Source organism: Aythya ferina (assembly GCF_964211825.1).
Source record: "Aythya ferina genome assembly, chromosome: 2".
Taxonomy (NCBI): Eukaryota; Metazoa; Chordata; class Aves; order Anseriformes; family Anatidae; genus Aythya; species Aythya ferina.
Window position 1 is genome coordinate 24,243,459 of NC_140297.1, and position 25,210 is coordinate 24,268,668.

Here is a 25,210-nt window from a genome sequence, read left to right on the forward strand (position 1 = left end):
AGATTCTATAGCAATCTTAAAGCTGTTTTCTACTTCCTCCAACTAATTTTACCACGCTGATATAAAAAATCATGCCCCGGAATATTACTGGCCTTCCTTCAGCATTATGACTGTTGTGGACTAGGGTGTTCTGTTCCTTTTATTTCTTTCATATTTGATCCTTAAAGTGCCCTTGAGTCAAGCTTTATTCTGCAACCATGAGGGCATGAATCTTTCCTGAGATGTTGACAGATAGTGTTTGGTGAATATCATTTTTCTGTCAGATACAGCCTATGTCTCTACTGCTAACTAAAGCAGAGCCAGGGACTATCTTCTGGCCCTGAGGCCATGTGGCAGACCTTAGCTACATCTGTACTAGGTAACGCTTGGGCACGCATCTCCTGAGGGTTTTATGTGGTTCCCATGCAGCTGGAGGTGCAATTATTATTTTGGGGCTGTTTGGTATTAGGTTTTGAATTCAAAAATTCCAGAATAGCCCAAGAACCATGCTTCAGACCACAGGAACTGTATTTTCTAGCATAAGCTTGAAGAAAATGTGTTGTGTGCCCCACTTATAGGAGGCTGGCATGTTCCAAAAAAGGTTTGGAATGGTTCCTGGCATGGGTTGCCCTGTGAACAATGCCCAGGAATGGTTTTGGATCATGCTGGTTGGCATGGGTCAAAATTATCCAAGGAGCAGTGGGAACACTCAGCAATTGAGTGAATGGTCAGGCTTTCTCCCTAGCCCTGCTTGTCATTGGCACAGGCTTCAATGGTGAGATTCTTAATATTTCCTGCCCCTTGCACATTTGAGCTTGTTCCCAGTGAAGTTTTCCCACATTCCTCTCTCTATAATGCTACCATCCTTTCTCACCTTGACCTGAAGCCATCGGGGTGTTTTTATCTTTCCTTTCTTTATCCTCTGCATCCAGACTGCTTTATACATTCTTGCCAAGATACTTTTTTCCTTCCCCAATCAGCTCTGTCATTCAGATCTTGACATCCAATTTTTTCTTGATTATCATAATACACTTCCTATATCCTCTCCTGACTAACACCCTTCCTCAAATCATATAAGAAACAGCCTGTACACCCATCTGTTTGTGTGCGTGTCTGTGTTGTTTAGCTCCCCTTCCAACACTGGCTGTTTCATTCAGTCACTTTTGAGCAGCTTCTACCCTTTTCAAAATCCTCCATAATTAGACCTCTTCCCTTCTCCCTTCACCAAGCTCCCACTATTTTCTCATTCATATTTAGTCCTTCTTCTATCCCCTGGATCCTTCTGACAGACTTGCAACTGCTGTCATCTTTTCTGTGAATCACATTGCTGTGTGCCCAGGCAGTGCATTTTTACCACTTGTTTGTAGTCCTTTTCTCCAAGCTTCTTGTTCTCAGCATGGAAGCTGCTAAGACTTGCCCTTGTCTACCTTGAATGCCTAAAATCTGCCTCCTTTCCAGCAAAGCATAACATCCATTTAGGCCCCTAAATGGGACCCAGATATTTACCTGCTTGTCCTGATTTGGTGGTAGTACACATGACCAGCTGTGTAGCAGAGCTCCATGGATTCCACATTTCCACATGTGTAAAACTCTTTTGGAAATCCACCTGCTTATTTTGGGTCATTAGAACTAGCTTGAGCTCTTCTGGCAGTCAATTTTAGTGATAGCTGGCTCTTTGGGAAATCTGACCTTTAATGGTCACTGTTATAGATAACGGTTTTGATTTTAGTTCTTAAATCACCTATGCTGATTTATGTTTTAATAGCAGTAACTCCCTGCTTAGCTGTATCTCTTTCATGCTACTTTGACAGGTTAGGATTTGCAAAAATAGTTCAGCATTGAGTCCTTCCCTACTGCAAGCCAATTTCTGAGTGTCAGATAGCATTGCATCCTCATACATATGTGAGTGCAAGCACTTACAGTCCACATGTTTCAGTAATTGATAGCTAATATATATGGAATTTGTGGGTTGGTCAGTCATTTCCAACCTGTTTATAATTAAAAAGGCATAGGCTGTTGAGTTAAAAAATATTTCCATACAGGTACATGTGGATATGTACTGTTTCACTTAAAAAATAACAAGTTCAAAATTATGTTCAGTTTTTCTCCAAATTGCATACTGAAGAGCGGTCGCTGTTTTCTTCTATAATGGTCTTTTGTGCCTAAGAAACACTTCTTTAATAATTATCCTCAGTCTTTCCCTGTCCAAGTTTAAAGTTAAATTCAGACTTGTATAATGTATTGGCACATGCATATTTGTTCTTAACAAGTATTACTGCTGCCTGTATCGATATCAGGCCCTGGAATTTCAATCCGCCAACTTCTCCCTACTGGAGGATTACCAACGTTCCTTTTAGAAAGCATTTCCAGTAGTGTAAGGAGAAATAGCAGTGTGCTAAATCAGGAGAGTAAATTTGAAGAAGGAATGGCACCTTCTGCTCAATGGTGTTGGTGTGAATGTGGCTTCCTGATTCTGTGATCTCTTCTAGTGTCACCAGAAGCAGGTAGCTGAGGGTTAGGGAGGTGCAGCTTGTTCTTTATAATATCTATCTATCTATCTATATATATATGTAATAATATGTAATAAAGTGTTTTTGACTGCATAGCTTTGAATATATTGCCCATATGCTCTTGTTATAATAATCTTGGTTTACTCCTCTCAGTGTTTACTAGGTCTGCATCATTTCCCTGTCATGTCTTAGCTTAGGAGTGTAGTTCCAAAAAGACCAGGTTGCCTCCTTGCATGTAATTGCTTAGTCTCATTGGGTTCAACCAGGCAACTCATATACATAAAGTTAAATGCATGCATATGCCTGGGGTCTGTCTTCATGAGCTTTCTAGGCTTGGGGCATTCTCTCTGCCTCCAAATCTCCATCCACCTTTAATGAGCTGTATAAATAAATACAAAGTACTCTTGATCATTCCATATCCATAAAAATATATTTTATTAGCTGAGAGGTATACAATAATAGAAAATATCAGACCAATCTGGTGTTTGAGGGAGCTGTGGGAGGACAGGACAAGTAGCTGCTTCCAAGTGGTTGACAGACCTGAGGCCCCAGCAAGACAGATTTGTAGGTTAACTGTGATAAATGATCTCTGGCTTCATTGACTAAAGCGAGGTCACTCTTCTCAGGGCACTGCCGGCATGCTGCAACGTTGCAGCAAATTCTTGGGGAAGTACTGAGCAAACAGACCAGTTCTTATTTACATTAGAATGAAATTAAGACTTCTCAAAACCAAGATAATAAAATATTGGATGAGAGGGCAGAGATTTATCGGGCAGTGCTAATGTTTATTTACTAGAACTTATTTTTTTCATTTGTTTGTTTGGTTGGTTGTTTTTTTTTTTACTTTACAAAAAGTAATAGGTCCAAAAGACAGCTGGGTTGTCCTTCTGTAGTATAAAGGAAAATAGGAAAAAATTGTTTACTGCTCTAACAGGAGCACCCAGTGACAAATTTGAAATCCAGAGTTTGGTTGGCTTTCCTCTGATGTATTTTTATTTGGATTTTTTTTGGAGAGAAACAATCCAGGTTGTTGAGGGTGGGAGGAAGAAGAGCACAGAGCTTTGACTGGGTCGTGTGCCAAAGGTTTATTTCAGCTATTTCTGTGTTTCGGGGGGGTTTATTCCCTCCTCTTTTTTGGCTCATGTCCAGCCAGTGAGGAAATAAATATGTGAAGAAAGAATGCTATGGAATGTTAACTTCACTGCCGTATTTTCTTCCTTTTATCATGCCCCAAGATTCAGTGAAGTTGATATAAATTCACCATGCCTTCTTTTAAAAAGCATAACAGAAAGGCATTCTTCCTTTAAGAGTCAGACTCTAAAAGGTGATTTTCTTTCACTCAGTTTGGTTTAAGCCTGTAAAAAGCATTAAGTGAAAAATCTGATATATTTGTTAGGGCATTTATTGCATTACTAACTTATATTTTCAGTTCTCAGTGAAAGGTTTATAGAGAACATAAACCTTGAAGAGTTTTTGTTCGGGATTAAAGATATATTTTCCCCATTTTCTGGTGAAATAATAGCTCATAAAATGATTGAGGTGTTAGTAATTATTTTTAGCTCTATTATTTTCCAAGGATATTCTGTTCAGCTTGCTGAGGTGCATGAAGAAAGCCTTTAAAAAGCATCCTCCTAATCATAAGATTAATGCCTTTTAAATAATTTCAAAATAATCAAAAGCTCCTGATTAGATGTCACCACCATGTTGCTGTTTTTCATTAATTACATTTACAGCAAGCAAAGACCTTGCAGTAAACTGTAAATCCAGCATACTCAGAAGTAGTCTGTCATTGTGCAATATACCATATCTTCCATAATGAATATTGTTAGTACTGGGCTTACTGGGATGCAGAAAGAGTTTAGATAGATACCTGATTGTTGGTGGCATGTAAAAAAATAAATAATAATAATATTTTTTTATAAAAAAAAATAGTTGCTAAATTCTTTGTAGGGCAAAATGGTAAGGGATGTTCTAATTAAAATTTCTTAGGAAATTCTTTCCCTGGGAAATATATGTATCTGAGATGAATCTGCTGAAAACTGGGTGAAATAATGAATGGAAATGAAATACTTAAGGTAGAAAATATTTAGTGTTCAAATAATTTGTTGTGGTTTTAAGCAGCAGCAGTACCCAGCAGTCACACTATTTGGAATATCACAACCTGAGATTTCCCTAAAATTAAGGAAAGGGTATGATCATATCATGGAAAGCCACACTCACAAGTGTGGCTTGAAGTATGCTATCATTTGACATATAATGTATATTTGCTGCTTAAATGCACTTATTTTTCTTCTCCATGCTGTCTTTAATATTGGCCACACAGACTCAGTTCTCACTCACTTCATCTAATGCTCCAGCATCTATTATACTAGCAAAAAAGATACCTAGTATCAAATGTTTAAACCTTTATGTAAATGGCATAGAATAGTGGACAAAAAACACAATATTGTCATGATGGTATCTTTTTTGCATTAAGCTCTCAACAGTTGGTATTGGGTTTCTTCGGAAAGTTTTGTGTTCCAACATATTTATTTGGAGACATCAGAGCAAGAACGAGGCTGGATGTATGTCAGGCTATGGGAGACAAAAAGCAGGGTACTGTTAAGTCTGTTGTATGTTGACTGATTCTCTTTAGGCTTAATATTTAAAGTTCAAATTAATCAAATTCAGTTTTTAAAGGCATTGTGTTCTGTAGGGATGTCATATTCTGCTTCCTATATGAAAAAAACCTTTCAAACAGGATACCACAAGCAATGTCATGTTGTAGAAATACAGTAATATATGTGATACAACACTAAAAAGTCACATATAGTGCAGGAAGAGTCAGGGAGAAATAGATTCATGTGGAAATTTTGTCCTGAGTTATATTCAGTGATTACCCACATAAACAGATCTGAATGATTTTATGATCTAGTCATGACTGAGCTTAATAGTCATTATCAAATGTGACTTGCTGTGAGGGTCTGGATTGCGTCATTGCCTAGTTTAGGTGTGACCAAACTGTGTCTCTGCAGCCTCACATGATTCACAAACAGTTTAAGTAAACCCGTTTTACTACAGCAAGTGGCAAAGTTGCTTGGGCACTGGGACTAAGTAGTAATCATCTCTAGCTGTGGAAGAAGCAAGCCAACCCTCAGTGCTGAAGCAGCAGGATCCGATCACCTGTCCCCAGCTGCATGCCCGGCCTGCCACTGGAGGAAGGCTCTGCAGGCTGCTATTGCTTCCTGCCATTGAAGCTATTGGAGTTGTTTCTTCCCTATTGGTTTTAATTGGGACACGTAAATGTTGTAGTTATGTGACTCAGCCTTGGAAGAGTGATCAACTTTGCTGTTTGGAGATGTTCAGGATTATCCTGTCCTGATTCTTTTGGACTGAAACATTACAGGGTTTGGTAGTTAACACATATTTGTGCTTGAGAGAAAACTAACAGTTCTCAAAAAAGAGATTTGACATCATAGTTCTTCATTCTGGGCAGTTCAGGAGCTGCAGCTATAATAATGGTTTATGTACAGGGTCAGTAGATCCCATTTAGAATTTACCAAGTATATAGGAATGACACAGCTAGTGGTAAATGTACAGTAATTAAAGTAAACTAAAAGAACAGTAATAAAAAGTTGCCTGTAATGTTAGAGCCTTCATTCATTGCATTCACGCTTTTCAAGAAATGCTGTTCATCTTGGCGGCTTTCCTGCTAATGGCATCTGGGCAACTGTCAAGTGAGAGTTAGTTCAGGTGTGTCAGGGTTATTACCTTGTTGGACTGCACTGAAAGAACTTACCTCCACAGCTTCCCAAAGAGGGCTCTCACCTCTTCTAATCTATCTCAACAGCAATACTGAAGAATCAAACACTGATACTTCTAGCTGTATGCAAATATCCTGAGGAGAATGCTCAGCATTGGTTGTCATGGCTTTTATTGTAATAATAAACATTTTGACCACCTTTTCAATACTTCAGCAGATAAGACTGCTGATACTGTAGTACACATATAATTAAAAGGGATTGAACTAATTTCTAAATTGCCAAAGAAAGATTGTTTCATACGCCTGTGTGGAGACTTTGAAGGCCTAAAGACTGGAGTGCAGTGGTGTGCAAGGATATAGGCCAAGGATGCTGGTAGCAGTGTAGCCACATTAGTGCAGGATCTGTCCCAGCTTCACTGATCTAAGAAGCCTGAACAGGATACTGCACTTGTGGCAACCTTGCTTCGTGTGCAATTGAACTGGCTGCCTATGGGGCCTGGAGAGCTTGTCTTGCAACACTGCACGCACAGAGAGCTCAGTGGTTCTGAGCCTAAACTGCTGCCAGCACCAGTTTGTTGGGAGCAAGAGGGGCTTGAGATGTCTGGGGATGCACCACTTCTAAAGCACACTACTCAGCACTAAATGGCAGCCTCAAGCTGATACAGGGCTGATCCCCAAACTGAAATATGGGCCCTGTGACCGTGCCTGTAGGCTGAAAGGTTAGTGTGTAGTTTGGCTTAAGGTAACTTTAGCCTGTGCTGTAGAGCAAATTCTATATACCGTGATTGATCAACCAGGCTGAGTAATAAAATATGGCTTCAATGAGCCTTCAAAAGCTTTAGTCTCTCTTTGTTCATCACCTTCAGTCCTCAGTGCCCTCTGTGCAAACCATAGAGAAAAACGATACCTTCTTTACTTTGTTAGGTTCCCACCCTGAGGTGCACGCTTTGTGCCTTCGTTTGTACCAAAAGCTAAAAGCGTTGCATCCAAACTGGTGCTCGTTTATTGCAGGGTTTGTGGTGGCTGAATTACTTCCGTGGCACCTCTGCGGAGGCACGCCAGGTGTGCTGGGGATGCAGCTCCCAAGTGCGTTTCTGCATGCTAGGGCTGCCATGCAGCTTCTCTGAGGATGGCAGGTGTTCTTGGCAGGGCTGTAGCAACAGAAAATACTGCTGATATTAAGGAAAAAAGGAAATGTTACTTGAGGTAGCCCCTGCTCTGGCCTATGTGCTGTGTAGCTGTTCTGAGCAGGGTCAAACACATATCCAGAGATGTGAAACAGTCGAGGCACAGAGAGCATCAGCTGGTTGGGAGATAAAGGTATTTGCAAAGAAAATGTTGACTGCTTTCTGTGCCATATGATGTTGGCACAGCTTTGTGTCAGCAGAGGCTTAGAGCCTGAGAGAAGATGGAAAGACTGCCAGCCTCAAGCAGGCTTGGGTGAAAATCCTAAAACTGGGATATGGCCCTTGCAGCCATGCCACTGTAGGTAAAATACCTGTAAACTTTAAACTCTACTAAATGGTGTGATTGTTCTAGTTAACTGTTGTTTTGTCTTTCAGCACTTCAGGTGACAAGGGATTACATTGAATAAAGAAGCAGAGCTGGGGTTTCCACAGGGAGTTAGGTGCCTCTCCTCCAGGCCATGCTGTAAACTCCAGTCAAGAAATGAATTAATGATATGCTGTGAGAATTGTATCTTGAAATGGAAAATATGCACAGTAAATGATTTTTGCTTTGGGAAGTATTTACCTCATGCTGTTAGGAGTACATAGACAGCATATTATTTCCATTTGTTTTAATGCCTATTTGTCTTAATTATTAATGTGAAGTTGAGCTGCATTCTTTGTTGCATTTAAAAGCAAATCACCCCAAGTTCAGAAGTTCACTGCACATGCCCCAAACTTTTTTTTTTTTTCTCAAGAGCTTAAACCAAACTTCAGTGATCTTAGCCATGTTCTGCTTGACCAAATACTGACCTTTCTTTGCAGTAGAAAGACATCCAAACCTGTTTTCTGAAATTAAATCAAATTCTTGTAATCCAATGAGATTTACAACTGCTCAAGTGTAGTCAGATTCATATATGTTTAAAGTGAGTCAGGTTCATATAGTGCTTGTTTTTGTTCATCTAAGGCAGTATATTGCATATGAGACTAAGCTGAAAATCAGAGTGTTTTTGCAAATGTCATCAGAGTAGGTCTGTAAAAATATTCCTAGTATTTCTCAAAACAGCATCTACATGTTATCTAATGCTCATTGCCAAAGGTTTCTCTGTATTCTGTTGTATGCTACATTTTCTGAAAGCATGTATGTATGCTGTCATGGCTAGTAACTATTCCTCAGTGATTAGTGTGACAGTAAGTGAAGCGTGAATATTGAGACTTGCCATATCATGCATGCCAAGTTACTATATGGCCCAACTGCTGTGAGACAAAACATGCTATTATGTTTTAGACACAAAGCCATATTGTATGAAATTCCATCCTGTCACATACTGAAGGAGGTGTATTTAAAAATCAAATCTTTTTTTTTTCTTTAGTTCTTTTTGTTAACTTTTTCTGTCTTAGATACTTAACTACTGAACCCCATCAGAACATTCAGCCTTTGTCCCTGTTGAGGAATCATGTTACCAACTTACATCAGTCAAACAGTTAATATTTGAAGGAGGAGACTTTAAAGAGACTATTGGCAAAAACAAACAAACAAACAATAACAACAACAAAACACCAAAACCAAGCGTTCTGACATTCCAAACAACTGAGTTGATACATTAAATGGGTTTCTCCAAACAATTCTGATATAGTAGAGGTAATTTAAATACATGATCATACAGTGCATTTTTCATAAGTGAAAGAATAGCTTGTCTGTAAACAAAGCAGCAAAATTAGTCATGCATTCCACTAAGGCATCAGTTTGAAGACTGACAGCCTTAGGATTCAGCATGCATATGACTTTTGCAGTGTCCAGAAATGACCTTAGCAGAAGACACGTTATTTGGAGAATTTTGTCATTGCTGTTCAAATCTCTATAAACAAAGCTAAGACTTTTATGTAGAACTTTGCATAGTTAAAAGTAATTATTTGATCCATGAGTTACTTGGATGATCTTCTTTGGCCTGTGTTACACAAGAGGTGAGACTTGATCCCTCTGGTCCCTTCTGACTTTAAAATCTATAAATGCTCGGAAACTTGATGCTAATAATGTGCCAACTGGAATCTTCAAAGCACTGTATAAACAACTAACCCACCACAGCCCTACTTGGACTATTATCAGGTCAAGGAAATATAATAATTAGAGCAGAAAGAACTATTTTTGCAGGCTGTGTGATGATTTTTTTCTATTTATTGACTCTTAAGTCTGGTTCTACTTTTGACTGATTTATTCACAATGATTTCGTTAGTGGATGTGATTATGTTGCAACCCTAGATACTTTTGTTGTTTTTATATCGCATTTATGTATAATCTGATGATTACTTGATACTTATCTGTGACTTCTTGATTGACTTTGGTTGACTGATACCTTTTTGCTTTCTGAACTGAGAAGGTGACTTTGGCTTCCTAAACCATTCCTCCTCAAAATACTTTAAATTTATTAGTAAATCTTATTTTCTTTTTAAACAAATGCCAGCAATGCACCAGATACTTTGATTACCATTCATACAGTCAAAACAATGGTACTACTTTATTCAAGAACACTAAGGAAGTAGCATTTCATCACCCATGATTTCACCTGCAATTCAGAATTCATTAATTTTTGAATGTTCTTTTCTATGCCTACGGATTAGCTAAGGATGGCACAATTCTTTTTCTTACATTGGAAGGCAATATTTAATGATTTACATAAGTGACCACATTTTTTTAATATTGCCTTTCATTCAAGACAGAGCAAGTATACGCTGGGTACTAAAAAGCTCCCACCTGTGTGGGAAAAATAAAAAAAAAAAATAGTGAAATGATTTGCCAGGATCTCTTGACAAATAATTGGTGCAGGTGGGATTAGGACACAAGACAGGCCTCACTGACTCAATATAATAACTGGTCCATGGGAATTTTGGATGTGTAGAAGAATTAATGCCAATTCTCCGTGGGTATTCAGCCCTCTTTTTTCCTTTTCTTTGTTGAGACTAGCCTTTTCTCTTGGTATTTTGCTGTGTTCTATAATGAACTTTCCTGTGATTTGAAAAAAGTTGAGTGAAGGAATTTCTACAATCTGGTAGTTTAAGGAGTCTGGAATTAATTATTTTCTAGATTCTAATTTATAGGCAATAACTGTCTCATTCAAGATGCCTTCATTTTGTCATGAACTGAAAATTTGAAAAAAAAAAAAAAAAAAAAAAAAAAAAGCACCACAGAAAAATTATGCCCATCAGGAACACTAGAGTTTTTGCATCTGTTTAACTTAGAATAATGTTTACAAATCCAAACCCTGAGACTTCTTTAAGATTATCGTATCACAGAATCACAGAATGGTTTGGGCTGGAAGGGGCCTTAAACCCAGTTCCACACTGCTCACCTTGGTTAGGGACACCTCCCACCAGACCAAGTTGCTCAAAGCCCCATCCAGTCTGGCCTTGAAACTTCCAGGGATCGGGCATCCAAATGTTCTCTGGCTGATGAGAAGTAGTGGCTTAAAGTGGTCAACATTTCTGGGCAATTGGTCCCTGGGTAATTTTTGGATAAATATCCTGTCTGTTCTCAAGACCCGATCAGATATGTTCAGTAGTCAAAAATTCCTGTACAGCATACAGTTGCTGGAAATTAAGAAGAGAGACAATTGCATATTTTTTGAAGCATTATAAACGTTGGCATGTTATACATATGTTAGCACATGATTTAGTCTACTAATCACTTATACCTACTAGTATATGTACTAGTAGGTTTGCACTACTATACTATGTGCAAAAATCTCAAGAGCAAAATGTGAGGAGATGCTTTTGACTTGTGTTTTTTTTTTCATACATAGTGTGGACAAGAAAGGCTGTGTCTATGACATTTGAGACTTAAATCTCTCAGTAGAATAACAATTTAATATTATTTCATTTATAATTTTCAATGTTGTCTATTCATTGTTGCAGGGTTTTCACCTAATCGTATATCCTATAAAGTATAAAGTATATTTTTATACCTTATGCAATTCAAATGCATGAAAATATGAGTACTGCTTTGTAATCCATGTTCATTGAACGCTACTCCAGAAAGCCATCTTGAACTGAACAAGAACGAGAATTTGCAAGAAAAATGCTGTAGGTTTTCTGATTTTAGAGGATGCCAACACCTTCTTTTTCAAATACTGAAATATTTTGGACTGCAGTCTACTATATCTGTATTGGTAAACTAGCACAGTGGAAAATAGAAGACCTTTAATATATTTTAGCATTTTTACCTGACAAAAGATCTTTACTGAGCAAAGGCATGACTGAATTTATACAGTTACTTACTAATAGTAGCAACATGATGTCTACAAGATTCAGCACTTCTTCTTGGACTGTGTATTACAAGAAGTTTGGTGGCTTTGGAAATTTAGGAGGTGGCTGTAGAATAGTAGAACAAAGCCACATCCTGATTATCACCATTTTATTCTGTTCCCTCTAAATCTTTTATTTTTAGTCTCTATTTTCATATAATACCCCCAAACATGGGGAGGTAGTGCTTTACCTGTCAGTAAAGCACTACGTTTTATCAGAATTCCCTAGGTAGGTTAGAAAAGATAATTCACTTACAATTTAATGTTTGCATTGTATTTACACTTAATGAAGAGTCAGCCTTCTGCCATGTGAATATATGAAAAGTAAGTCAAAAATAAATCAAAAACACTTCACAAAAGACAAATGTCTTTATGAAACTTGATGTTATATGTTAATTATCATTGAATTTTAAAATCTGATACTTCACAAAGTTGGGTAAATACTACTGTTATTTTAAACTTGGATTTCATTATTTTAGATAGTAATAAACGCTTGTCTCCAGTGCTGTAAATTCTCAGCCTGTCAGTATGCTCGAAGAAAATGTAAATGAAGGAATCAGAACAGTTGCTTTCTAGATGCTGTTGCTCACAATCCTTTAGGGTACTAGGTAGGGCATTTGTGATATGGTATAATAGGTGCTCTATATATGTAAAATGTGCATGAATTTTGTGCTGTCAATCCAGAAATAATTCATTGACTTTCTAACCTGAGGAATGTGTTTCCCAGTAGCACCCCCAAACAGACTTTGTCTTTATACTGGCTAGCAAGACTCATTTCAACTGTGCTGACTGCAGATGGTATTAGTAAACAGGATAATGAGATTGTTTTTCAGAAAAAACCTTCTTGTTTGTGTTTCAGGCTCAGCTATGTGAATCATGCAGAAGATCTAGCCTCCAAACTACTCCAGTGTTTCCCAAAGAACAGATTGTCAGCACAGGCAGCCCTGAGCCATGAGTATTTCAGTGATCTGCCCCCACGGCTATGGGAGTTAACTGATAGTGAGTATAACCACCTCTGAATCGATTGAAAACAAAGACACTAGTTCACACAGATGCATGCGTGTATACTTGTATGTATGCTAACACTCACATGCAAACTCCTTCGTGGACCTGCACATCCACACACAAAATACGTGACAGCAATTGTGTATTTGAAATTACATAGTTAGCTTGACACAGGAAAAAATGGATTTTTTTTTTTTTTGCTATCTCTACTCTGCAGTCTGCAGCTAGCTATCTTTGTATTTGATTATGTGTGCAGCCAAGAGAATTATCTGAATTGTCATAAAGCAAAAGGAAAAATACAATTTACATATTTAGTGCTTTTCACTTTATAACATACAGTACTTCTTAACTAGCTGCAGCATACAGGATAAAAATCCAGCTATGTTTGATTCACAGAATCTCTATCTGTTTTAACAGTAACCTTTAAGAAAGAGATTGGCATTCAGAAGTCTGAGAAACACAAAGTAGAAAATTGCTTAATTTCCTGAATTAAACAGTGTAAGAAGAGAATGGGAGATGATATTACTAACTGAGAAAGCTTTCAGAATTTATATCCATCTTTTAATTTATTTTATTAAACAAAATGCTTTCCAGTTGACTTGGCAAATATTATCCTATTGATATGTATTTTGTCAGTTATCTCTTTAATATTTGCAATTCATTTATTTCATATATGTCCATACCTTTTCCAGAGTGTTAAAATTCACTACTATTTATTTTGTGGAAAAATATTACCATGCATGAAATTTTTGATGAAGATTCTGGCATTAAAAATAGGTTTCATAGGGGAATACCAATCACTATTTTGATTTAGCACAATATAAGGAAGGGAAGCATGCTTTCATTAGAACAGTGGTTGCTATTTTCTCCTTTCCAACATACTCTCATTAGCAAAATATCTAAATCCAGTACGTCAAAGCAAAATTTTCAGATATGCAACAACATAATGTGTGTTTAATTATGGCTAATTTAAAGCTTTGCTTGTAAAAAATGAGTTCACATTCTGAATATTAATCCACAATAGATTTTGTTTACTTCAGTCTCATTAAGAAAACTTTAATTTCCCAAAAGTTTAGCTTTTCCATCCTCAACATCTGTAATGGTTACATTTTGAGCTAGTACTGTGGACTGGCACTCCAAGTACCCTACTCCTGACTCTGCTCTAAAGACTCTGCTCTGCCCCATTTGTAGAATGTGAACATTAAAACTGAACTGGCAATACCAATTCTTGTACAGCATAGGCTACATCACAGACCTTGTCCTTGCTCTGCAAAAAGATTCATAGTTTCCTCCTCTGCCCACACCACTCAGTTTTCTGACTGTGGCACTTCACAAGCTGAAAATTCAAAAGGTGCAGTGTAAATTAAGGGTACTGTTGAAAGTCTGTCTTTGCTGAAATTGATGCAAAGAGATTCATTTCTTCAGGACTAATGAAACATCAAGAATGCCAGTTCATTTATCCTTTTCCACTAAATGGAAAACAAAAATCACTCTTCACTGGTGACATCTCAATCCTTCTGACTGTGTGATTCAGTCTAGCCAGGATTTTGAATTCTGAATTCTGCAGTAGTACTTTTCTGTTAATATGGACTTATTACCCACTTGCCACTTAGTTTATCAGTCAGTGGTTAAATCCAGTTCTATCAGTGAAGTAAATGCCTACACATTATCACTCTGCAGCAGGCTGCCAACAGAGACAGTCTTGTCCTAGTCATTAACAAGCACAATGTATGCAGAACACCAGAGGGGAATTAAAACCACAAAAAATACCTCAGGGTGGTATTTTTAATATGAGAATTTAATTTGTAATTTCACAGATTAAGAATTTTGGCTGCATTAATCCTTTTATCAGCTCACAGCAGGTTATTTGCAGAAGCATAACCATAAGGCGATATTCATTGGCAGAAACACGTCTTTGCATAACGTTAAACATCAGGAGCAGTGAAACCTTTTGAAGGGGGGAGAATAAAGATGAAAAATCATTATATTTTAAAGCAAGGTTCTTCTAAATGCCTCCAGTAAAATTTTGAGTTACAGAAAGACTATTTCTGTGGCTAGTAGATAATCATTATGAAGCATAAATCCAGATGCAAGAAAGGACAATCCCAGTATCAAATACTACAATCATTTCTATTTAGTATGAGTTGGATATACTTGTAAACATATTTCCAAAACAAAGAAGTCATATACTTTGGAGAGATGGGAAAATGTTTACTGTGTCGTGAAATTACCACTTTTTGCAATTCTAGTTCTCTGGGTTAATATTTTACATTGGGAAGGACTTGCTAATGATAATTCATTAAATGCAGGTGTAAATACATTGAGACTTCATGCACGATGGAAATGTGCATGATAGTATTCATCATGGAATCTGTTTTGTCCAATTTCATCCTAGTGCTGAACTGCAAATATCGGGATTTAGAACCAAAAACAATGAAAGACTCACAGGTGAAGCAGAAGAGAGGAAAAGAAAAAAGAAAAAGATAAAGAAAAAAAAAAAAAAAGATCGTATGATTTTCAATCAGAAAATATTGTTTATTTGGAATCATAGTACAGAAGTACAGTGACTCTGCCTAAATCAGATATGTAAAAAAAAAAACAACACCACCCCCACATACACAAAAAAAACCACAACCTTAACAACCCTGTCTCTTTCTGTTTTGACTTTAGTACTATGTATTTATATTCTCTGTAATATTTTACAGGATAGCATTTTGATCTTGTGTTTTATTTTTAAATACATATGCAAAATTTATTTGAAAGATTTGAGAGTTTATTCACAAAAAGTTTGATTTTTGGTTTCTTTTGGTTTCGAGCCAAGGCATAATTTCAATTGGCTTGGAAATTCAATTTCCAAATAAGATCTAACATCTAGCTGCTGTCAATTTTTTAAAATGTTGCATTAAAAAGACAAGACTTTTGCAATTCTGAAAAAAAAAAAAATTGTCTGTGAATACGGTACAGTTTATAAAGTAACGCCACCCTCATTCATCTCAGACCTGAGTACTAATCTGTAGATTAAGTCCTGTTACTAAATATGTGTTCTTGTTATTTTCTATTGAAAATAGTAATTTTAGTCCTTCCCCTTTTCTGCTTTCATACCTGAAAGCTCATATTATTGATTTATTTGGATAGAATATGTAATTCAGAATCTATGTTACCAAGGACAGCAGAATAGGACATTCAAGATGAGATGTCAAAAATATGGTGTAAAGATCTCGTACATAAAAAAATAAAAAGTATCTCCACAAAATTACAGCTATACTAGTGAAAACACAAACAAGCAGACAAACAAAACAAAGCAAAAAAGTACTATGGCCCTGATTAATTCTTTAAACAAGCAGACTGTTAACATTTCCTCATGCAGTCATTCACTGGCAGCTATCTGAGGATATTTTTGTATGGACATTTGCTCTCAGAAGATACTGAAAACCAGCCATTTTTCCCCATCTTTTTTGAGGCATCCAAAGTAAAAAGGAGTTTTCATATAATCAGTGTGTGTCCTTAGCCATTTGTAGTTAGATCCCTATGATTAATGTCATGTATACTACTAATTAGTTGCCTGGTGTTACGTAGAAATGCAAGAAGGATTTGCTTTATGTGAAAGCTTTTTGAATTTTTGGAATATTTTAAACAAACCTAGTTGTCTTTAACACTTAATAACATTAAGTCTAATAACTCATTTCTACTGGCATTAAGATTTGGAAGACGGAATATGTGATGTCACATTATTGCAAAACCCTGCTGTATATTTTCATGTTCATACTTATTCCTAAACGCTGTCAGAGAGGAAATTTTAAAAAGGAAAATATGAATTACAAAGCAGTGCAAAGACTAGCAAACACTCCCCCTGGAACCAGTTGTGTTTTTTGCTGTTGTTGTTTTGTTTTGTTTATTATTTCATTTTGCTGTGTTGATTGATTTTGGTTTTGTTTTTTTAAAACAAGGCTTAAGCAATAGAAAATATGTGCATCATACAGCCTCCATCATACATACCATTCCTTTGCATTCAGAATTTTTACAGTTCTTGTTTGCATAATTGATGGTATATATAAAAGCTGTATTGATTTATTCAGTATTGTGTTTGCCACAGATATTAGCTAATTATTTTTAAATTGCTACTTTTTGGGGAAAAATCAGAGTTTCTGATCTGATGTTCTTTTTTGCAGTGTCTTCTATTTTTACTGTACCGAATGTAAGATTACAACCAGAGACTGGAGAAAGTATGAGAGTCTTTGGAAAAAACAATAGCTACGGCAAAGGTGTATCAAACAGCAAACATTGAAGAATACCTATGTTCACAACAGATAATGCAGGTAAGACATGATTATTGGAAGGTGTATCTTTGAAAATACTGTTTAGTTTTCTGAAGACACAATATAAAATTGAACTGCACATTTCTTAAATTACACATGATCAGGCAGATAATCTGTTTTTGCAGTATAGATTTGTCAATAAAATTAGTGTAAATTCTTGGTCTTGTGGGCAGGATCAGTGTGACTGACAGGAAACATTGCTGAAGTCAGTGCCAGCAGATTAAACATTGGGTTGCCTTTAATTTGGACTGATTTTTTTCCCCTAGTAGGATAAGGAAAGATAAAATACCTCTTTCCAGTTCTCTAGTTAAAACTGAGGGCAAGGACAAAAAAAATAATAGTAGATTCGGTAGCCTTGATAGCAGAAGGATGTTCTTGATGGAGACAGAAGTGTTGACATGTTAATAAATTTGATCGATATCGCTGGATCTGCTTGAACTCTTCTTGTTCTTGGATGGCTTTGATACCCCTTGGGGGTTTGATACCCCATCTTCAGCATAGTTCTTCAGCAGTGAAATAGCATGTAATTTAAGTTCAGATAATAGAACAGAACCAGAGAAGGGCAGGTGAGTAGTGGGGCTGCTTACTGACTTAAGGCAGGGAGTGGTTGTTATATCACAGTATTAACTCTCTTCTGCTGCTCTTGTACCTATTGAAAGGTATACTCTGGTATTTATGTGGTTTATATTTGCATGAAGTCTATCTTCAGCTATGTCTGCTTGTTATGGTATCAGATGTAATTTTCCCTAATGAATTATATTCACTTTTTTACTGCTGTATGTTTACATGCAATGTTTTTTAACCCTGTAATGTAAAAGAGTTCATTTGCCTGGCAGACAAGTGCTGAAAACTGAAATGAATAGATTTCAGTCTTGACAGACTGCCCCAATTTTTGCACATGCTCTTTGGCAGCAAACCATTTAAGATTTTCTAATGTCAGAAATGAGGCTGCCTCAGAGCAGTCTGTTTACATCTTTATTGACAAGCTAATCCCTACTTTTTCCTGGGGCTGTGTCCCTGCAGACATCTCTTCAACCTTGTCTGTTCTAACGTGACATATCATTCATCTAAAGTAAATTTAGAATGTGCCCATCTGTGCTAAAGACCTTTTGTGTGGAAGCTTAAGTACAGAATCTCATTCCTAATGTACAGAATCTCCTTTCTGTTGCCTCCAAACAAATGATTTTTTTCATTTATACAAAATACGTAATAAAAAGTTTTATTTGAAAACCAGCATGTAAGATAACACAAAAGAAAACAGATTGATCATTCCTACTGAATCTGCTTAAGCAGACACAGACGACTCTTAAAAATTTTATCTGTAAGCAGAAAGAGAGAGCCATGTGTACCTTTGATGTTCATTGCTGTACTGTTGTGACTATTCAACCACAGCTTTAATACAGAAAAGCACCTTTTATTGTATAAGATCTGGAGATGCTTAACAAATGTTAAGTTGTGGTTTGTGTACGTTATTGATTTCAGTTTTCCATCATGGCTTGGGACTGTGTTGTATTAGGTGTGTACAATGCAATAAAGACCAGTTCCTGATTGCAGTATTTGATTTGTTCCTTAATATGGGGGAAAACAGGTAACACTTGAAGAGTATCTGTTCAAAATAAAAGTCCTCTTACTTATACTATTTAGAGAATTGGGGCTTGATCAGATGAAATTAGAATATTAGGGGAGGCAGAAGCAATGTGGACATGGAACCTGGACCTTGCTAAGGAATCATTAGGATGAATGGAAACCTTTAAAGGAATGAGACCAACAAGCAAGTAGAAAGAACACTCAGTGCTGAGAGTGAACGGAGCTGGAAAAAAAGACTGAAGTTTTGATAATGTGAAAGGGAGGTCTGCTGAAGGCTTAATCTGAGTAGCAGGTGGCTGTCATTTTAAGTAGTAAAGTAGTGACTGACAAGTAGGATGTTGTTATGAGATATTCAGTTAAGGTCTCCATTCACAAGGCTCAGTGAAGCAACAGGACGTACAAAACAAAACAAAACCAAACCAAAACAAAAAAACAAACAAACAAACAAACAAAAAAAACACAGAAAAAACAGACCCATGAAGGTATCAGGTAGGTGAGGTGATTAGTAGATAAACAACAAGTTGTTGAAGTATCAGTGAGAATGATGGATAACATCACACCCAGTGGGGATAAAGAAAAAGTGCCAATCAGAATATGAAAAAAGCAGAGGGAACAAAATACTCATAGACCATCTCTTGGACATATTTTTACCCAACTTCTTGAACAGACTTTGCATATATAGTGTTGGTATGGAAGCTGGGAAGGGGTGGAATCTATTTAACTGTAGGTAGATGTTTGCATCCGAGCTAATTGCTAGACTATCCTTTGCAGTTAAAGAGAAAAAAGTACTTCTGGGGCTTGGGTCTTCTTGTCCCAGAGAAGGCATCTAAAATAGATCCAACAAATTGCACTTTTGAAGCAACTGTTCCTTACTACATGGTGTAAAAAGGAGCCTTTTTTCAAAACATATCTGAGTGCCTCAGTATCCAGGTGTAGAATGACTGGTGCACATGAAAACACAGCAGAGCATTTATGATGGCCTTGTCAAAGGGATAGGATCCTTGCTCCTGACTGTGTTTGCAGCGAACCTGAATTTTGGAGTATGAACAGTCCAGTTCATTTGTATAGTTCGCATCTAAAATAGCAGCTAAGTATTTCCATTGCAAATGTTTTGAAGTGTTCCAGTATTCATCAGGAAGCTGCTAAAGAGAAATATCTTTAGGCACTTGATCTCTAAATCCTCTCAGGTGATGGGGAAAATGTGGGGGAGGGGGAATAGTTCTGTCTTTATATATATATATATATATGTATTATTTTTTTTACACATTTATACATTGTATTGGAATTTATTAGAAGACAGATGCAAAATAATAATAATAACAATAAAAAAAAGGAACCATCTTCAACTGATTTCAGAAGCACAGAGGTGCAGAAGAAAATTCTAGTTTTATGTCTTTTGTCTGTTGAGTCCAGTCCTTTCTTCCTCATTTACTATTTTTCAGGGCAGAATAGAGAATAAAATAGAGAGCTCCAACAAACAAACAGTGCCAAATCTTGCTGTGATAATTTAAGAAATTATCACCTCCTGCTGTGCTCTCCACATGCTTGCCAGAAGCTACTGCCCTAACAGTGCACCCGCTGAATTAAATCCACCTTTCTCTAGGTTTTAGAAAGCAGAGAGGCTAGGCTTTGCCCAGGAGTGGCTGAGGCATTGGCAAACATCAGCATCTGCCAACTTTGGAAGCAGCAATTTCTGGCAGATTGGTGAAGGAGAGGAGCTAAAGGCAGTAACTTCGTAAATGGCTGTGTCATCGTTTGTTAGAGCTCATCTGCTACCCTCAGAAATAGCTTCAAGGAGCAGCTGAAGAAACTGGTGCATCCCTGAGAATTTTACTCTGTAAAATATTGTAGTGCTTCAGTTGCTTGACTGCAGCATAGCTGCTTACAAATCCAAAAAATCCCTGAAATAGCAGTAACCTGAGACATGTTTCTGAAAACCTCGATAATGCCTGTCAGACCTCTACTGCTAATAGGGTATTTGTGGACTAAATTGTGTCATTGTCATGGACTCCAGGAGAGAGACAACACATTATTTCAGTGCCCACAGGGAACGAGATGACATTTGAAGCTACCAAGGTCAATTTTCAGACTGCGCCCAATTGGAGAAAATTAGTAAATATGTAGTAATGAGCTCAATTTTACAGAGAGGAATCAGTCAGCAGTGAATTAGTGTTTCAGGGAGAAAGGGAAGAAATCTTGTGACCATATCCAAGTATCTTTAAAGCTTTGTGATAATGCAAAAGAAAAATAAATAAATAAAAAATTGTGCCTGCTGGTTTTCACTGTTTTGTTGTTGGTTGTTTTTGTTTGTTTATTTGTTTTGTGGGTTTTTTTTTTGTTTGTTTGTTTGTTTTTCATGGTATTTTCTTTTTTTGGTTGTTTTTTTTGTATTTTGTTTCCCAATGGACAGGAAGCATCTTTGTGGAAGCGTTCTAGATGTACTGTTGAGATACATTGTGTATTATCTTCACCCATCTCTACGTGTTGCGTTTTATCAAGATTAGGCTGGACCATGACAAACTCTAGAGCTACTTTTTCCTTTGGCCAGTGGAATATGTGGTTAGAGCTTATTCTTCTCCGGAGAAGGATGAGTCAAATTGTAATGGGAAAGACAAAGCAGGACCTGATACTAGATAGCACGCCGTGTTTTCTCGTGGTGATCTATAATCCCTAGCTCCCATTGGTTGGGCAGAGACACGAGATGTGCTTCTGGCCTATTGTGTGCTTCGCGCAGTCGGCAGGGACAGCTTCATTCAGGACGGTAACACCATATGCTTTTAAAGTATTTAACCTGTATTATCATAATGAGATCCCCTGGCTTTCGAAATCTCTTTGACAATTCACTGGAGCAAAACAAAAAGTGGTCTTTATTTGTATTGCTTCACCACGCGCACATGCGTCCGAGCGGTCCTGAATTTCAATGGCACGATGCCGAATTCTTTCTTCTGTGTCCATTCGAGCTGGCAACTGACACAAGCCCAGTCAATCGAAGGGACGATGTCGTCATTCGGGTCAGCTCAGCTGTGTAAAACAAAATAAAGCTGAATAGGTGACAGTTACCAGTATAATGGCAAAAAGGGCTACTTACTGAAGAGCTTGTCTGATTTCCTTTCTTCTGACCAGGGGTGCTCAGAAGCCCAGAACCACTATGTAAAATTACCCTTTTCTTCTTGCTAGCTGCAGAGGTGACTGCTGTAGCCCTATCCACGTTGTTTCATTTTTATTTTTTTTTTTTTGGGGGGGGAGCTTTTAAAATCTTCAATGTTGCACTTACAAATTGTGTAAGAATGCCTCTTTAGCACTGCTGTGGGGAAACCGAATTTTGCCTGCTGTGCCCAAGCCAAGCTGCAGGGAAGCTATCGCCTAGCAGTGTATGTGTCAGCAGGCAGTGCTGGAAAGTCATTCTAATTCACCACTTGCCTGCTTTTAGTCTGTCCTGGGTATCCCAGCGTTGCTGAATCACTGTAGAAAACAGTGTACTGTGCTTCTAAGTCTTCATCTGTCCAGCTTCAGGGGATGAAACCATAGTAATTATAATGAAGGAAGGTCTGCATAAAAGGGAAATCCTGGACTCATCTACTGTATGTGAGCCACATTCTGTCATTGTAGATTTAATCAAAAGCCAAAAGTAGCCAACAGTGTTTTTTAGATTTTGAAATCCAGTGTAAACCTGGTTTATGAGAGAAAAGCAGAGCCTAAGAGCACAGCAGTTAAGTTTCATTTTGAAATGCACTTTTTTCTTAATAGATAAACACAAGTAGATGTGTACAGTCATTGTGCTGCTGCATTGTTTGTACTGCTTGAAAAAGATGAAGTGCTAAGTACTGAAGATGGGAGGTTTAAATTTCTCCTGCATTTTTTAGTACCAGACAATGTCTATACATGAATGTTGAGGGTCAGTTTAATTATTTAACTAATACTGGATTTGCATAATCTGGCTTTCATGAAAAGGCTAATAAGATGCAGTTGTGGTGGGCAGCTGAAAGCAATTTGGGTTTGAGTCCAGTAATAACAGTACTAAACAGAGTTGAAATTGTAACATCAATTTTGTAAAATGTTAAATTAGTGCTAAGCTGTGAAAGATAACTGCAGGATCCAAGACATTTTTTGGCTCTCTGATACTTTTAGTGCCATTATTTTCATATGTTAACAACATAATGGTTTTATGAGACTGTTCCAGCTGTGTTTTACTTAATATCAAAGAATAAGATCACCACACTGATAGAATATGCCCTAAATTTAACACACAAGGGAAAAACTCCAGGCACTGGACTACATTCTCCTTTTGATATCTGAGAATTTATTATCTTATTCCTATTAGTTTAAAATAAGAGTTATAGACTGAGTTTTGCCCTCTTCAGCCATAAAGAAAATCCCACTGTCATCAGTAGAATATGTGCAGATGGTGAAATAGACTGAGGGCATAGCAAGGCCCTTGTCATATAAAACCCCCGTCTCCCTTAAGCCACACGTGGGGATGGAAGGTGGAGCTGGTGCCCACACAGAAGTCTGCCAGCTGCCCACAGTGTGCCGCAGGAAAGGGTCACCCAGCACCTGACCCAGGAGCCAGGGGGACCTGAAAATAAGTTTAATGGTACTGTAACAGCTCCTGTCAGCTATGACAATAGCCATAAATACACTGTCATACCAAGAAGCAGGGGGAAGTACACTCTTGGCTTTCATAATAAAAAGTCCTTAGTGAGAACAGGTAACCTAATGCACAGCTTTGGGGAAGGTGAACCAGTGAAGGCCTTCTTGAGGTCTCTCTAGGCTGTCTGAACACTAGTGCTCAGAGCCTTTTGAATCCACAGCCTGAAAAGTCAGGACAACATCAGCGCCTGTGCCTGAAATTCCTGTATCAGAAGCAACACTTCACAACAGGAGTGCTGAAGTGCATCACATCATCAGGCTGTGATGATGGAAAGGTCAGAGGACTCTGGAAAGGTTTTGGGAAAACATTTGTCTGGGTAGGATGTGGCCTCCATCTGGCATACACCTATTGAATGAAAGAGCATTCTTCATGGGTGTCCTGAGCTACATGGGAAGAGTGTAAAAGGGATTTGAGGAAAGGGGAAGGCTGCTGCATGGAAATAAGGAAGCATTAATGGGATTTCCAAAAACATGGAAAGGATTCTGGGTGGAGAATTAGTCTGGGAGTTTCTTTAGGGCTGAAGGCAAAGAAAAGAAAGTGAGCAGGACAGAGAGAAAGCAACTTCACATTTGTTGTTACCAATTACACTTGGTAGGACAAGTATTTCAAACCTCCATAGCTAGGCAAGATTGATATCTTCCTTGCAATTATATACCCTATGTCATTCTGCATGAAATTACTGACTGCATACTTACTGGCATGATTTTTTTAAGTTGCGGCGTTTTGTGGCCAAATCAGCTACAGAGCTGGCAGGAGAAAAAGGAAGCATTATACTATTACAGATGAACTTTTTTCAAGGAACAATATCATGTTTTCTTGTACCATTGCATAGTCTGGAGCCTATTTTTAGTTCATTTCTAATGCATGATAACTTGCCTTCAGCACTGTGAAGATTCACTTCTAAATCATTTTTAGTGTAGAGGTTTTAATTTAACAGTTGCTTATGCTGTAGGAGATATATTAGTGATATTTGCATGAATGCATGTGCTCAGTTGCAGTGCTGTTTTTCTGTCTTTCCAGATTGTTTAGGACACAGAAGGTGGAACTCTCTATGCCAGAAGTGCACTGTATTGTATTATTAATATTAGGATAGCAAGCGATTCCCACTAGACAGGCTTTGTGGTCCATTGATGCTTTAAGAAGTGTCTAGGCATAAAAGGTGGTTTGAGTTGAAGTGGGCTGATAGCCTGGGATGACATTTGAATGCAGAGGGGACAATGTATAAATGACAATGACTGGAAGGGAGGCAAAAGCTGTTCTAAACTATCCCTATTCTCCCATGGACAGTCATCTCTCCTCTAGGATTATTTCATCACGTGACTCCTCAGTTAGGCTTTGTCTAAGAGGAAAAGTGGAACCACTGAAGGGGAGAAACTGAGGTTTCCAGACAAAGCAGAGTCTTCCAGTGCTGACACACGGCCTGTAACCTAGAGAGACAGCAAAGCTAATGAGAGGCATTGCCTCTGAGGCATCATTTGCAGCATTCAAAATTAACGAAACATTTTACTTTCAGCAAAGTCAAAAAAAAAAAATAGTAATGCCATATATTGTGCATATATATATAATGCATAATACCAATTTATTTTTCTGCGAGGAGAGAGCTTTATGTTGGTATTTTGAGTATGTAGTTTATGTTGCCTGATTCTCTGTGAAACAAAGGAACTAAACCAACCAGTGCAAAATTCTTTCTGAAGGCAGCCCCAATGAAAGTATTTATGTATTGAATACTAGCTGTGGGGAGAAGCTTGCCTAATAATGCAAAAATGCAGCGATAATTTAAAACTCAGCTAATAAAAATATATGGATGTATTCTGCCCCATAGTTTTTGTGTACAAGTGGAAAGGGGATGTCCCACATGCTCCATTGTTAAAGCAGTATGAAAAGTCAGAGGGGGGAAAACAAACAAACAACAAAAAAATCAGAAAAAATAGTAAAATCTCTGATGTAAAAATAGGT

General features: G+C 37.6%; 1 protein-coding gene across 5 annotated transcripts in view; it reads left to right on the forward strand.

Moving 5' to 3' along the window:
- Positions 1-25,210, forward strand: part of CDK14 (cyclin dependent kinase 14) — a 332,761-nt gene that overhangs the window by 251,320 nt on the left and 56,231 nt on the right. For all 5 annotated transcript variants that reach the window (XM_084511412.1, XM_084511413.1, XM_084511411.1 and 2 more), the window contains 2 exons: positions 12,555-12,694; positions 16,870-17,016. In XM_084511412.1, the coding sequence (XP_084367538.1) occupies positions 12,555-12,694; positions 16,870-16,985 (256 nt within the window). In that variant the 3' untranslated portion in view covers positions 16,986-17,016. The remainder of the gene's footprint in view (positions 1-12,554; positions 12,695-16,869; positions 17,017-25,210) is intronic.